Genomic DNA, 16,896 nt, shown 5'->3' with positions numbered 1-16,896 from the left:
GGAAGAAACATTGCTGGGTTCATGCTCTGCTGAAAATAAGAACTCAAGATGGGAGCTCTCACCAGATGGTTTTAGTTTCCTCTGTAGGGCATAAGGTTAGGAAAGAGGAAGGATAAGAGAGCTTAAGAGAATAAAAGGCATGAATAATCCTTGGAGAGTATGTATAAGAGAGATAAATGAATGAATAAGATGAATTATTTAGAGATGAATAAAAAGAACTGATTTCACAGCAATTCTAGTTAGACTGAAGCTAAACAATTTGCCTGCTGGTGGCAACTCACATGGATACAGAATTGAGCAAAGGATAGTATGTTAAGAGAATGAGAAATTATTAAGTGGCAATAGAGATGAAGAGGGAAATTCAGTCTATTATTCTTTCAAAAAACATGAATAGTTGCTATGTGAGGTCCTATATTAGGGCTTAGATATTGAGAGATGAATAGAGCATGATCCTGCCCCCAGGAAACTCATGCACCACTGCAGCAAGATGATAAACAAAGAACCAAAGAAGCTTAATACTGAGTCCTTACGGTATTTGGCAACTCTAATTTTTTAAAGGCAATTGTTAAATTGTTTTATTCTCTAGCATCATATATTTATGATTTGTGTCTATATAAACTATGAACCAAAATAATAAAACGCACATTTATACACCTACCACTCAATTCATGTACTAAAACTTATACTTTTATATTCATCTGAAATCTTCTGCCTGTCTTTTAAAGCTCCTTGTAATATGGCAGCATCTTCACATAACTAATCTAATTTCCAGCTATTTCTTCCAAGCTTTCTATTCTAGTCAGACATATTTGACAGAAGCATTCCACGAACTTAAGTGTCCAAGAAAACATCTCCTCTTTCTTGTCTAAAAGAAACAAAGAATTGAGGAAATATTATTTGCCTAATAAATGCATTTCTTATATTACTACAGGAACTAAGAGCTTTTCCTTATAAAGATTTTAAATAGTTGGTAAAGGTAATAAAAGTTCACATGAATGGATGGTTAAGTGCTAAAAAGTACCTTCAAACGTTGTCATGGAAACTTAAAACTCTGAAAAGGATTTATATTATCTTTTCATTCTGGCAAGAAAAATGTTATTTTACCTTGCATTTTAAAATAAGGTTTAAAAGTATCATTTAAAAAGTTACTACCCCAGGGACTTCCCTGGTGGCACAGTGGTTGAGAACCTGCCTGCCAATGCAGGGGACACAGGTTCGAGCCCTGGTCTGGGAAGATCCCACATGCCGCGGAGAACTAAGCCCATGCGCCACAACTACTGAGCCTGCGCTCTAGAGCCCGCAAACCATAACTACTGAGCTCGCACACCACAACTAATGAAGCCTGTGCGCTCTAGGGCCTGAGTGCCGCAACTACTGAAGCCTGCACACCTAGAGCCCGTGCTCCGCAACAAGAGAAGCCACCGCAATGAGAAGCTCTCGCACCACCACAATGAAGAGTAGCCCCTGCTCACCGCAACTAGAGAAAGCCCACGCACAGCAGCGAAGATCCAACGCAGCCAAAAATAAATAAATAAAATAAATAAATTAAAGAAAAAAAACGTTACTACCCCAAACAGGATCCTTCTCTTTCATGAACTGTTAAATTGTGGTACAACACACATAACAAAAAATTTACCATCTTAACCATTTCTAGGTGTACAGTTCAGTGGCATTAAGTACATTCACACTGTTGTGCAACCATCACCATCATCCATCTCCAGAACTCTTCATCTTGCAAAATTGAAACTCTTTATATATAAAACAGTAACTTCCCATTCGTTTCTCCCCATAGCCCCTGGAAATTACCATTCCACTTTCTGTCTCTGTGAGTTTGACTACTCTAAGTATCTCATATAAGGGGACTCATACAATATTTGTCCTTCTGTGTCTGGCTTATTTCATTTAACATAATATCTTCAAAGTCCATCCATATTGTAGCATGCGTCAGAATTTCCTTGTTTTTTAAAAAAAATTGTGGTAAAAACACGTAACATAAAATGTACCATCTTAAGCATTTTTAAAAGTGTATGGCAGTCTTACCTATATGTATATTGTTGTGCAACAGATCTCCAGAATTTTTTCACCTTGCAACACTGAAACTCTATACCCATTGAACACCATCTTCCTATTTCCCCTTCCCCCCCAGCCCCTGGCAACCACCATTCTACCTTTAAAGAATCTGACTACTTTAGATACCTCATATAAGTGTAATCATGCAGTGTTTGTCTTTCTGACTGGCTTACTTCACCTAGCATAATATCCTCAAGGTTCATCCTGTTATAGTATATGACAGGATTTCCTTATTCTTTAAGGATGACTAATATTCCATTGTATGTATTGATATATACCACATTTTCTTTATCCATTCATCCGTCAATGGACATTTAGGTTGCTTCTACCTCTTGGCAGAATAATGCTGCAATGAACATGAGTCTGCAAATATCTCTTTGAAATCCTGTTGTCAATTCTTCTAAAAGTGGGATTTCTGGGTCATATAGCAATCTAGTTTTTTCTAAGACTTAATTTTTTTTTTTTTGAGCAGTTTTAGGTTCACAGCAAAACTGAGAAAAATGTACAAGAGTGCCTGTATACCTCATACCCCCACATATGCACAGCCTCCACCATTATCAACATTCTCGCCCCAGAGTGGTATGTTTGATACAACTGATAAAACTACAATGACCAGTGATAATCACCCGAAGTCCATAGTTTACATTAGGGGTCATTCTTGGTGCTGTACATTCTATGGGCATGGACAAATGTATAATGACATGTATCCATTATTATAGTATCATATAAAGTATTTTCACTGCTCTAGAAATCCTCTTGGTAATTCCATTTTTTTAATTTTTGAGGAACCTCATAATGTTTTCCATAGCAGACATACCATTTTATATTCCAACCAACAGTGCACAAGGATTCCAATTTCTCCATATCCTCACCAACATTTGTTACGTTCTCTTTTTTTGTTTTTATTGTAGCCATCCCAATGGGTGTGAGGTGGTATCTCACTGTGGTTTTAATCTGCATTTCCCTTATGATTAGTGATGCTCAGCATCTTTTCATATCCTTATTATTGGCCATTCATATATCTTTGTTGGAGAAATGTCTACTCAAGTCCTTTGTCCCTTTTTTAATTAGGTTGTAGGTTTCTACTTGCTGTTGAGTTGTACAGTTCTTTATATATACTGGATATTAACCCCTTACCAGATACAAAGATTTGCAAACATTTTCTCCCATTCCATGGGTTGCCTTTCACTCTGTTGATTGTGTTTGACTCACAGAAGTTTTAAATTTTGATGAGTTCAATTTATCTACATTTTCTTTTGTTGCCTGTGCTTTTGGTTCACATCCAAGAAATTATTGCCAAATCCAATATCAGGAAGCTTTCTCTTATGTTTTCTTTTAGGAGCTTTGCAGTTTTCTCATGCATTAGGGTTCTTTCATGGGCGTTTAACAATTCTCTTACAGATTTGGAAAGTTCCCACTTAAACCTAAATTATCTTCTAAAGATATAACTCTCTGAAATTAATGACTGAGAGCTATATATATTTGAGGTCAAAGAACTGTGTATTTTCTAACAGAAATATAGCTGTAATAACAAATGGACACAGATAACAATAAAAATTATCTGCTCCTTCCAAATCAATTTGTACCTCCAGTTTTAAGTCACCAATCCAAAAAACAATATAGATTCTTTTGAGAAATTTAGAAATTTCAACTTAGGGTTGCTGTTAAAATTAAAGTGTTTAGGCCGCTACACCAAAGGCTCTCTCTCTATTACAGTTTTATAGTTTTCTACTTGCCTTTTTAAATTATTATCTTCTCCATCCTCCATTGCCATGCCTTTTGATGCTGCCATTGCTATTACCTTTTAAAATGCCTAATCTGTTAACTTATTTTGCAAACAGCTGCCTCAAAAGCCTAAGGGTGCCTTTGTCACTAGGCACCAATCTAAGAGGTCTGTTTTCTGAAATAATGTTTATTCATTAATACTCCTGAACACTCACTTTGTGCAAGATACTATGGGTAATACAAAGCTGCAAAACTCACCAGAAGGGGCTTCTTATCAGGGCCTATTAAGGCCATACTCGGTATCATATTCACCCAGGATAGGGGCCTGGAAACAAAGCATAAAAGCAGGGCAGCATGGAGCATTTCTCCCCAGTGGGTCATCACAGCAGGCAATACAGCCAACAAGGAACTGGCTCTTTTCTGGCCCTCCAGATGATATGTCAGGTTCAAGGGACCAAGACACATCTGGTAGGTCCAAGAGAACTTGTTAGAAGTTAGTTCAATACTAGATCATAGTTTTGAACGCAGGGTAAGACATATAGACTTTTATTTTATTTTCTTACCACTGATTTCTGAATAAGAGATTAACATGATTGAAGCTCTAGGAATATTAATATGGCAGCAGTATGTAAGGGCACTAGAAGTTAGAGACTGGAGACAGGAAGAGTATTACATTTCATTGGTAGAATAATAATAATAATAATAATAATAAGGATGATGATGATGATGATGATGTAACAGCAGTAGCCAACACTTTTTTTTTTAACAACTTATATTAGCCAAACATTGTTCTAATGATTTTTTCATGTATTAACTCCTCATAACAACTCTATGAGGTACTTTAGGTAAAAATATTATCCCTATTTCATAGATGGGGAAATTGAGGCATGGAGAGGTTAAGTAACTTGCCCAGGGTCTCACAGATATTAAGTAGCAGGACCAACATTTGAACCCAGATAACCTAGCTCCCGAGTCTCTACTATTAACCACTCTATGATACCACTTCTCAGAGTATACTACATATGCTCACATTGTCTAATATTTTAGGAAAACGCTTAAGGAATAACTCATCCACCCCTGAAACCTGATAATGACAGAGCTGATAGTTCTGGTATTAGACTCAGCAAATCAACACATGTGAGGATATCATGTGGGACTAGAAAATGAGATCTTAAAGAATAGTTGGTACCTCTTTATTCAATGCCCACCAAGTGCCCAGTATTCTTCATGCATCATCTCATTTAATCCTCACACCAACCTAAGAGAGGGGCATTATTTTAAAACCTTTTTTCAGTTGAGGAAATCTAGGCTCAGAGAGGCTATACCTTCTGTCCCTCATTATAGAGCCCATCAGTGACCGAAGCAGAAGTAGAATCCAGATCCAAATCAATCCTATGTTCTTCCTACTATCTTATGTGGAGGGCATATAGCAATGGGACAGGAATACTGTCAGTCTGGAAGGCTGCAGTCCTTCTGCCCTCAGAAGGCTAGCACCCCCATTTGAAACACTCTGGAGCCACGCTGGTATGTATATAGTTATGTCCCTGGGCTGTTTCTCCACCCAGCCAGAAGTTACACCAGGTGGACGCCTGAGTCAGCCCTTGTTCCAAGGCTAGAACTAGCCTGTGAGTTTGGGCAGGACTGAGGCAGCTCTGAGGATTCTTATACACAAAATACAAACCTGAAACCTCATGGAAAAATACAGCCTTGAAGAACTATCACTATGCAGCCCTCCACGAAGAGAGGTTAAAAAAAAAATTCTCTGAAGAGAAATGCTGTGAGTCATATGGAGCTGAGGATAGCACCTGGAGATTAGCAACCCAAGAGAAGAGAGCTAGAGTTCAGGAAATTGACTATGCTTGTTTTCTCAGGGAATTCCCATATGTTTAACCTCAGTTTCTCAAAACTTATTTCTTCAAAAAATGGTTAAGACATAATGTCTAATTAAAAAAGCAAAACACAAAATTTGAAAAATGCTGGAATTTTCCTTTTTACTTCATTATTTTTTTTCTGAACTTTTCAAATTTCCTATCATAGATATATATTACATCCAGGGGTAAAAATAAAATAAACTAATTGAAATACTTTTAACCTATACTTAGGAAGAGGTGGAAAAAACCCCCAAATTTCCCATAGAGTAATCTAATAATTCCCAAATACTCAAACAGGCTACATCAAAATCACCTGAAACATTTGTAAAAAATACAAACTTCCAGAGCCCAAAGACCTACACAATCAGAATTTCCCTGGGTGGGGCCTAGGAATCTGGAGTTTCAACAGCTCCCTAGGTGACTATAATAATTTATATCAAGGAAGTCCAAAAGCACCTTCATTTCTCTTTTTCTTTCTAAGGTTCTTTGATGACTTATTTAATGCTAGGACAAATTTATATTGAAAGGCAAACACAATATTTAACAGTGACTGGGCTGTAGACTTGGATGGCCTACTGTCTCACCATTTATCTCTGCAAACTTCTGAACATCACTTAGGGTTTTCAGTTCTTGTCTTGGACATGCTGCCACACACAGTGCTACAGACTTGATCTTCCGGTTTATCAAGTCCAGATTGCATGGATCCAAAAAGAATACGTACCTAAAGCATGAAGAAAAATATTGAGATATTATTTCACAAAATACAGTCTGGTTCACTGCATATTTGAATAAACCTAAGAGCAAAGAACATCTCATTTCCCCTTCACAAATTTAATCATAGATGAACAAACATTTCACAAATCTAATCAAACATGAATTTTAAAAACAATAATTGCTTATAAATATACTGTTAACAGTGGGGATGGAGGAAATACGGGACTCATATTTTTCATGATCTATTTTTCTAATATTTAAAATTCTGCAGTGTGTATTTTATAATCAGAAATTATCTATTTTAGTTTTTTTTTAAATAACTAACTTTAGTTTTATTTTTTTGACAAAGTTGTATCCCCCAAATTACTGAAATACTGTTATATAACATGAATTGTAATTTAAACATAAACTTTAATGAATACATAATCATATATAAAGTATATCATTGTAAAAATGAACATATATTGATATATACAAGGTGTAGCCAAGATGGCTGAGTAGGAAGACCCTGAGCTTATCTCCTTCTATGGGCACACCAAAATTACAAGAGCAACTATTGATGAGAATGATCTGAAGACTAGCAGAAAAGATTTCCCACAACTAAAGATATAAAGAAGGAATCACAATTAGATGAATAGTGGGGTGGAGACGTGGTACAGGAAAGATCCACACCTCTGGGTAGGCAACCCACAAATGGGAGGATAATCACAATTGCAGAGGTTCTCCCCATGGAGAGAGGGATCCATGCCCCATATGGGCACCCAGCCCTGGGACCCTGCACCAGGAAGACAAGCCTCCAGAACATCTGGCTTTGAAGGTCAGCAGGGTTTGCACACTGGAGAGTCAGAGGGCAGTAGGAAACAGAGACTCCACTCTTAAAGGACACACACAAAATCTCACATGCTCCAAAACCCAGCACAGATATAGTAATTTGAAATGAGTCTGGGTCAGACCCACTTGCTGATCTTGGGAGAGCCTCCTAGACAGGTAGGAGGCAATTTCAACCCACCTGGGGACATGATTGCTGGTCACAGCCATTTTGGGGAACTTGTTCTACCACAAGGACACTGGTGCTGACAAGCGCCATTTTGGAGTCCTCCCTCTAGCCTATCAGCACCAGGGGCTTACCCGCCCACCAGCTGGTTACCCCAGGCCCAGGACACCCCCCAACCCAGGACAAGCAGCCAGCCATGCAGGGACACAGTCTCACCATCCAATGGGCCAACACCAGCCCCAGGCACCATAGAGAGCTACCCCAGGACCTACTCCCACCCACCAGAGGGCCAAGACCTACTGTAAGCTATGCTGGGACACAGGCCTATCCACCAGCAGGCTAGCACCTGCCCCAGGACTCACCAAACTTTGCAGCCACCCATGCTGGGAACCAGCCCTGCCCACCAGCAGACTGACATTAGCCCTGGACCCCCTGGGACCCACTGTCAGCCATGCCAGGGCCCAGGCCCATCCACCAAAAACATTAAACATTGCAGGGGGAAGAGGGTGTTAAAATTGCACCCACCTTGTTAGAATGTCTTTGAACTTAAGAGATTATCAACTTAAAATAATCATGTATAAATATATGTTGTTATATATGAACCTCATAATAACCACAAATCAATAATCTATAATAGATACACAAAAAAGAGAAAGGAATCCAAATGTAACACTAAAGATAGTCATCAAATCACAAGGGAAGAGAGTAAATGAAGAAGAAAGGAACAAAACAGAACTACAAGACAACCAGAAAACTATTAACAAAATGGGAGTAAGTACACACCTATTAATAATTGTTTAAATGTGAATGGACTAAATTCTCTAATCAAAAGACATAGAGTGGCTGAATCAATAAAAAAATGAAACCCATCTATATGCTGCCTATAAGAGATGCACTTCAGATCTAAAGACAGATACAGACTGAAAGTGGGGGGCATGGAAAAAGATATCCCATACAAGTGGAAACAAAACGAAAACTGGGGTAGCAATACTTAGAACAGACAAAATACACTTTAAAACAAAGACTGTAAAAAGAAACAAAGAAACATATCATATAGTGATCAAAGGATTGATCCAAGAAGCAGATATAACAATTGTAAATACATACGTACCCAACACAGGAGCACTTAAGCACATAAAGCAAATATTAGCAGACAAAGGGAGAAATTGACACAGTTTCTTGTATTATTAATTGTTAATTGCTAATTGTATTATTAACACAAGAATAGTAGGGGACTTTAACACCCCACTTACATTAATGGACAGAAAATCAATAAGGAAACACTGGCCTTAAATGACACATTAAATCAGATGGACTTAATTGATCTATAGAGAACATCCCATCCAAAAGCAGCAGAATACACATTCTTTTCAAGTGCACATAGAACACTGTCCAGGATAGATCACATGCTAGGCCACAAAACAAATCTCAATAAATTTAAGAATACTGAAATCATATCAAGCATCTTTTCTGACCTCAATGGTATGAGACCATAGTTGGTAGAAATCAACTATAAGAAAAAAAACCTACAAAAGCCACAAACATGTGGAGGGTAAACAATATCCTACTAAACAAGCAATGGGTCACTAAAGAAATCACAGAGGAAATCAAAAAATACCTGGAGACAAATGAGAACAGAAATACAACAATCCAAAGTCTATGACACACAGCAAAAGCAGTTCTAGGAGGAAAGTTTATAGTGATCAAGTTTACCTCAGGAAACAAGAAAAATCTCAAATAAAAAACCTAACCATACATCTAAAGGAACTGGGAAAAGAAGAACAAACAAAACCCAAAGTTAATAAAAGGAAAGAAATAATAATGACCAGAGCAAAAATAAAATGAAATAGTGACTAAAAAATGACAGAAAAGATCAATGAAACTAAGAGTGGGTTCTTTGAAAAGACAAACAAAATTGATAAGCCTTTAGCCAGACTCATCAAGAGAAAAAGAGAAGGCCCAAATAAAGAAAATCAGAAATGAAAGAGAAGTTACAACCAACACCACAGAAATTCAAAGCATCACAAGAGATTACTATGAACAATTATACGCCAACAAAATGGACAACCTAGAAGAAATGAATAAATTCCTAGAAACATACAATCTCCCAAGACTGAATCAGGAAGAAACAGAAAATATGTATACACTGATTACTAGTAAGGAAATTGAATCAGTAATCAAAAAATTCCCAACAAACCAAAGTCCAGAACCAGATAGCTTCACAGGTGAATTCTACCAAACACTTAAAGAAGAATTAACACCAATCCTTCTCAACCTATACCAAAAAATTGAAATGGAAGGAATGCTTCCAAACTCATTCTATGAGGACAGCATCACCCTGCTACCAAAATTAGACAAAGATGTCACAGAAAAAGAAAATTACAGGCCAATATCACTGATGAACATAGATGCAAAAATTCTCAACAAAATATTAGCAAACAGAATTCAATACGTTAAAAGGATCATACACTATGATCAAATGGCATTTATCCCAGGGATGCAAGGATGATTTAACATCTCTAAATCAATCAATGTGATACACTACATTAACAAATTGAAAAATAAAGATCACATGGTCATCTCAATAGATGTGGAAAAAAACTTTTGGCAAAATTCACCATCCATTTGCGATAAAAACTGTTAACAAAGTGGGCATAGAAGGAACATACCTCAATATAATAAAGGCCACATATGACAAGCCCACAGTTAACATCATACTCAAAGGTGAAAAGCTGAAAGCATTTCCTCTAAAATCAGGAACAAGACAAGGGTGCCCACTCTTGCCACTTTATTCAACATAGTATTGGAAGCCCTAGCTACAGAAATCAGACAAGAGAAAGAAATAAAAGGAATCTAAACTGGAAAGGAAGAAGTAAAACTATCACTGATATCAGATGACTTGATACTATATACAGAAAATCCTAAAGATGCCACCAAAAACTATCAATATTAGAACTCATCAATGAATTCAGTAAAGTTGCAGGATAAGAAAATTAATATACAGAAATCTGTTATGTTTCTATATACTAACAACAAACTATCACAATGAGAAATTAAGAAAACATCTCATTTACAATTGCATCAAAAAAAAAAAAAAAAAGCCCTAGGAATAAATCTAACCCAAGGAGGTTAGAAACCTACACTCAGAAAACTCTAAGACACTGATGAAAGAAACTGAAGATGACACAAATGGAAAGATACACCATACTCATGGACTGAAGAATTAATACTGTTAAAATTACCATACTCCCCAACACAATTCACAGAGTAAATGCAATCCCTATCAAAATATCAATGGCATTTTTCATAGAATTACAACAAATAATTCTAAAATTTGAATGGAAACACAGAAGGCCACAAATAGGCAAAACAATCTGAGAAAGAAGAACAAGCTGGAGGTATCATGCTCCCTCACTGCAAACTGTACTACAAAGCTACAGTAGTCAAAACAGTGTGGTACTTGCACAAAAACAGACAAATAGAAAAATGTAACAAAATAGAGAGCCCAGAAATTAACCCATGCACTTATGATCAGTTAATCTATGAAAAAGAAGACAAGAATATACACTGGGGAAAAGACAGCCTCTTCAATAAACGGTGTTAGGAAAACCAGCCAGCAACATGCTAAAGAATCAAACTGGACTACTTTCTCACACCATATACAAAAATAAACTCAAAATGGATTAAAGATTAAATGTAAGATCTGACACTGTAAAACTCCTAGAAGATAACACAGGTAATATGCTATTAGACATTGGTCGTAGCAAATTATTTGGATCTGTCTCCTCAAGCAAGGGAAACAAAAGCAAAAATAAACAAATGGGACTACATCAAACTAAAAAGCTTTTACACGGCAAAGGAACTATCAAAAAAATGAAAAGGTTGCCTACTGAATGGCAGAAGATATTTGCAAATGATATGTCCAATAAGGGGTTAATACCCAAAATATACAAAAAACTCATATAACTCAACATCAGAAAAACAAACAACCCAATTAAAAAATAGGAAGAGGACCTGAACAGACAATTTCCCAAGAAGACATACAGATGGCCAACAGGGACATGAAAAGATGCTCAACATCACTAATCATGAGTGAAATGCAAACCCAAACCATAAGATATCACCTCACACCTGTCAAAATGGCTATTCTCAAAATGACAGCAAGTAGCAAGTGTTGGTGAGGATGTGAAGAAAAGGGAACCCTCATGTACAGTTACTGGGAATATAAATTGGTACAGCCACAATGGAAAATAGTACTGATGTTCCTAAAAAAATTAAAAATAGAACTACCATATGATCCTGCAATTCCACTTCTGGGTATTTTTCCAAAGAAAACTAATAAAACACTTAATTCGAAAAGGTATATGCACCCCTATGTTCATTCGCAGCATTATTCACAATAGCCAAGATATGGAAGCAACCTAAGTGCCCATTGACGGATAAATGGATAAAGAAGATGTGTTATATACATGTATGTATAATGGAATATTACTCAACCATAAAAAAGAATGAAATCTTGCCAGCTGTGACAACATAGATGGACCTAGAGAGTATTATGCTAAGTGAAATAAGTCAGACAGTGAAAGACAAATACACATATGATTCCATATGTGGAATCTAAGAAACAAAACAATTGAACAAACATAACACAACAGAAACAGACTCAGAAAATAGATACAGGGAACAAACAGGTGCTTTCCAGAGGGGCTGGGGGAGGTGGGGGATGGGTGAGATAGGTGAGGGAGATTAAAAGGTACAAACTTCCAGTTACAAAATAAATGAGTCACAGGAACAAAACGTACAGCATGGGGAACAGAGTTAATATTATTGTAATATCTTTGTATGGTGATAGATGGTAACTACTTATCATGGTGTTCATTTTGTAATGTATAGAAATATCAAGTCACTATGTTGTGCACCTGGAACTAACATTGTGTTGTATGTCAATTACACTTCAATTAAAAAAAGAAAACAAAAGGGAATTCCCTGGTAGTCCAGTGGTTAGGACACCGCACTTTCACTGCCGAGAGCCCAGGTTCAATCCCCGGTCGAGGAACTAAGATCCCACAAGGTATGCAGCAGGGCCCCCCCCAAAAAAATTAATGGGTAAAAAATAATATCTTACTGATTTAGTTGCATTTTTGATGAGTTTGAACATTACTTCATACATTGTTCATTTGTATTTTCAAAATTTTTGTATCTTTTGCTTGCTTTTAAAATTGAGGTGTTCTACTACTCGCTGAATCATAAAAACTTTGTATATTAAGGGTATTAAATATTTGTTAAGGCTGATACAAGTATTTTCATGATTTGCCAACTGTCACTTTGAAATAGTTTTCTATTTTTGTCATCAAATCTTTTCTGTTTTATTTTTGTAATTAGTTCACTACTTTTTTATGCTTCAAAAAGTAGCTCCCCATTCTCATATCAAATGTTTCATAGATACAATTTGGTGTACAGAAAAGAGAGAAAAGATGTTACTTTAATTTTCTAAGTAATTAACCAATTGTCCTAGTGCTGTTTTTAAAATATTATTTCCTGTTCATAGCATGTTGTCACTCTTCTACACTAGAGGATATGGGTTTCTGTTCTCTATTTTGTTTCATTGATTCATCTGAATGTTCTGGTGTTAGTAAAAAAAATTGAAAGAAGGACATATAAACTTGAGCTAATGAATATATTATTATAAAAATGCATTATAAAATTATATAAAATTTAATATATAAAGTTGAATATAGACTAGAGGAAAATACACCACCAGTTCAACTACAGTCATCTCTGGATGTTAGAATAAAGTGATTTTAATTTTTTTCGTCTACTTTTAGGGGCAGGACAGAAATAAAGACACAGACGTAGAGAATGGACTTGAGGACACAGGGAGCGGGAAGGGTAAGCTGGGACAAAGTGAGAGAGTAGCATTGACACATATACACTACCAAATGTAAAATAGATAGCTAGTGGGAAGCAGCTGCATAGCACAGGGAGATCAGCCCCGTGCTCTGCGACCACCTAGAGGGTGGGATAAGGAGGGTGGGAGGGAGATGCAAGAGGGAGGGGATATGGGGATATATGTATGTATATAGCTGATTCATTTTGTTATACAGCAGAAACTAACACAACACTGTAAAGCAATTATACTCCAATAAAGATGTTAAAAAAAATTATTATTTTCTAGAATGAATGCCAATTACTTTTGAGTTGAGATGACTATAATAATAAATGTTGTTTTCTAAAAATGTCCATTTCATGTAAACAAAATACTCCCCAAATCCTAAATTATCCTTTGGTTTCCTGTACATTTATATTTTAGGAAAGAGAAAATTAATTAGAAATTACACTAAAACATTTTTTTTTAATGTTATAAGGTAGAAGAGATGACAAAGATTGCAGATGTTATCATTTGCTCAAAGAGACGGTAAGAGCCAAACACTCTTAACTTAGATAAACAAAGTCTAATATTATTGATCCAGGGAGAGAGTACAAGTAGGGATACTTTCTCCCAATAAGAGTTAAAGAACCTCCAGCCCTGGGTTCTACTCTACTGGGTCCATGGAAAGTTTTATAAAATAATATATCTTCCAATACCTTTCTCACGCTGTTAAACTCTGTTGCTTTACAAAATATGATTCAAATCAGGAAATATAACCGAATACAAGAACTAGGTGAGAAAACTGAAAAGCAAAAAGATAAAGTCAATATATGCGCTCAGATGGATCATATAAAGGGATATCAGAAAAAAAATTAAACAGAAAAAAAAAGTTGGGAGTGGTGGCTATGACAGACCAGGAAGGCCTTTGTAGGTGGAGTAACCACTGAACACTTCAATGGAGCTGGGGACCAGGAACCCAGCATGCAGGCCAAGTATAAGCTACAAACCACCAAACTAAAAAAAGTGAACTTTTTGTAACTCTGTTAGTGACTCCAATACCATTAATGTTCTACGTAGATAAAAGGAAAGGAAAGAAGTCAGGCAGGAAGATGTGGTTTGGAAGTGGATTCACTGGTAACAAAGGATCTAGGGCACAGAGAAAACTTTCTGGCACCCTTTGTGTGGAAGCAATCTTTCCCTTACTAACTCTCCCTCCATCCATCCTGTGCATCTTACTGGGCATGCCCATGCCTGGGACCCTGTGCAATGAACTGCTCAAGCCAGCCACTAGGCAGGGAACATGCTGGTCTTTGAGGAAGGTGTCCTAGAACCACTGAATCATTTACTACCACCACCACTATTAATAATACTATTAACAATGAAAATAATGGTAGCCAACATTTATTGAGTACTTACTATGTACCGGACACTATATTAAACTCTTTATACATATTAACTCATTTATCCTCACAACAATCCTGTTGTGTGTTTCTAGGTACGTGCTTGGGGTGGGAAGGGTGTGGACAGCAGAACTGGGGTGGGGTACAGGAGTTAACTGTGATGAGCAATGCCTTAAGAAATATCTGGAGAATCTCATGACAGTTTAAAAAAAACAAAAAACATGCTTGGGGAAAAGGAGAGAAAGCCAGAGGTTTCCAGGGTCTTGCAGATAGCTGGGCCTAGGCTGGATCAATGACAGTGCCTTTTACAGCTTCCTGAGAACAGATGCCTTGTCTGATTGTCCTGCAAGCTTCTGCCCCCTCCAAGGCCAGGAGTGCCCTCACTTTATTTCCAACTTTTTTTATATCTTAAAGCACACTCCCTTGATTTACACTAGTGACTGGGCAGCTGTCTTATACCACACCTGGGTCAGACCAATCTGAGCTTGCTTTCTGATTCTCTTTCTTAATAGTCCTCTGGCCTTGGGGAATATATTTATCCTTCTGAGCCTCAGTTTCCTTACCTGTAAAACTGCATACCACCTACTTTATTTGTTGTAATGTTATTGACAATGTACATAAAGCATCTAACAGGCAGTATATACTCAGTGATTCATATCATTAAGAAACTGACTTGCCTTTCAAAAAATTTACATTTCATAGTAAGGCACTAAATTCAACACCTTCTGATATGGACATAAAACAGGACTACAATATTAGTATTTAGCTTTCATTTGGAGGAAAAATCTGTGTAGGTGTAGTCATGACTGTTAGGGCATTAGCCTTGATAAGAACTAAGCAGGTCTCCAGAACTGATCTAGCACAAGGCAAACAATATTAAGAGGGAAAGAAGAATTCTACACTGACTATAATACTGTAAAACACTGCACATTTTTTTACCCTGTGTATATGGTTCAGAAGAATCTGCTTCAACAGAACTACAAAAATAACTTTAAATGGTATCCTCAGGAATTACACTCACATACATACACGTCATTAAACTCAAAAGTCACCCAACTCCACAGTCTAAGAACACAATAAACTTAATTCCCTATACATTTCCCATATTCAAATGCATATACCCATAACACATGTAGACACACACAACGTTTAAAATAATTTGTAGGCCTTAGATTTAGATTCTATCAACATTTACTGAATGTCTGGGTGCTGGGAACTGTCACGCTAATGACTTTATTTGATCCTCACAACAACTTTATGAGATGGAGGTCTTAACCTTCCACAGAGGACAAAACAGAGATGAACTCAGTTTTGTAGTAGGGCCTAACTACATGGCCCAAGAGAGCTAGTAGGTAGGTGTCAGAGTTATGAAATCAAACCTAGTCCTTCTGATTCTGAGTTTCACTCTATTTCCAGTCTGCTCTATTCTTAAAATATTTCCCACAAATACAATTAATAATTTTAACTGTTCTATATTAACTCTGAATATTGTTTCCAGCATTCTGAAGTTCATCCAATCCATGGCAACATGTCTATAAGTAATTATATTTTAACTAATTGGTATTTAATTGAATATTTACAGAGTAGGAAAAGTGCTTCTATTAAACAGACAAATTTAGGATTCATTAAAACTGCACTCTCTTGCCTTTTGATTTGAAAATGCCCTTAGCCTAGTAAATAAATCCTTAGATTAGCTTCAGTTTTCACTTCAAACAAAATGAACTATATGTGGTAATTTTATTTTTTTGAAATGAAACAAATAACCAACTCTCAAATAATCATGGCATTGGCAGACTTTAATAACAAATCAACAGATGAGTGTTTTTTAACTGAGAGGAGGCAAGAGATACTGGGTAAAAAGCTATAAAATACTCTAGAAAGATTTCTTAAAACATCCTACTTCCGCTCTGCCACCAGGCAAATGGACGGGAAAGGGATGGGGCATATGAATTTTGAGAAAGCATCTCAGGCAACTCTAATTACACGCCTTGGCTCCTATGCCCCATCCTTTCAGGGCGGAGAACCACTGTCACAGATAATTTATAAACCTAAGTTAAAAGCAAATTTTCATTGCTATCCTCAGTGAATCTTTTACTAGACCTAGTAATAACTTAAAAACAGCTTGATATAAGCTTCCCATTCTTTAGAGGAACTAGAATGACTAAAATAGCAAAAGTGGGAATGAGAGAAGAGAAGCACCAAGAGAAAAATACTCCACAAATGAAACAGCCCAGACACCTGCAGGCACTGGCC

At 36.7% G+C, this 16,896-nt stretch overlaps 1 protein-coding gene across 3 annotated transcripts in view; it reads right to left on the bottom strand.

Annotated features, from left to right (window-relative positions):
* The window catches only part of SLC44A1 (solute carrier family 44 member 1), a 209,555-nt gene that overhangs the window by 111,462 nt on the left and 81,197 nt on the right, over positions 1–16,896 (bottom strand). For all 3 annotated transcript variants that reach the window (XM_059925223.1, XM_059925222.1, XM_059925220.1), the window contains exon 4: positions 6,251–6,387. In XM_059925223.1, the coding sequence (XP_059781206.1) occupies positions 6,251–6,387 (137 nt within the window). The remainder of the gene's footprint in view (positions 1–6,250; positions 6,388–16,896) is intronic.

The sequence above is a fragment of the Balaenoptera ricei genome, chromosome 6, assembly GCF_028023285.1.
Source record: "Balaenoptera ricei isolate mBalRic1 chromosome 6, mBalRic1.hap2, whole genome shotgun sequence".
Taxonomy (NCBI): Eukaryota; Metazoa; Chordata; class Mammalia; order Artiodactyla; family Balaenopteridae; genus Balaenoptera; species Balaenoptera ricei.
The sequence above is the reverse complement of the archived record's forward strand: the minus strand, read 5'-3'. Positions and strand labels throughout refer to the sequence as shown.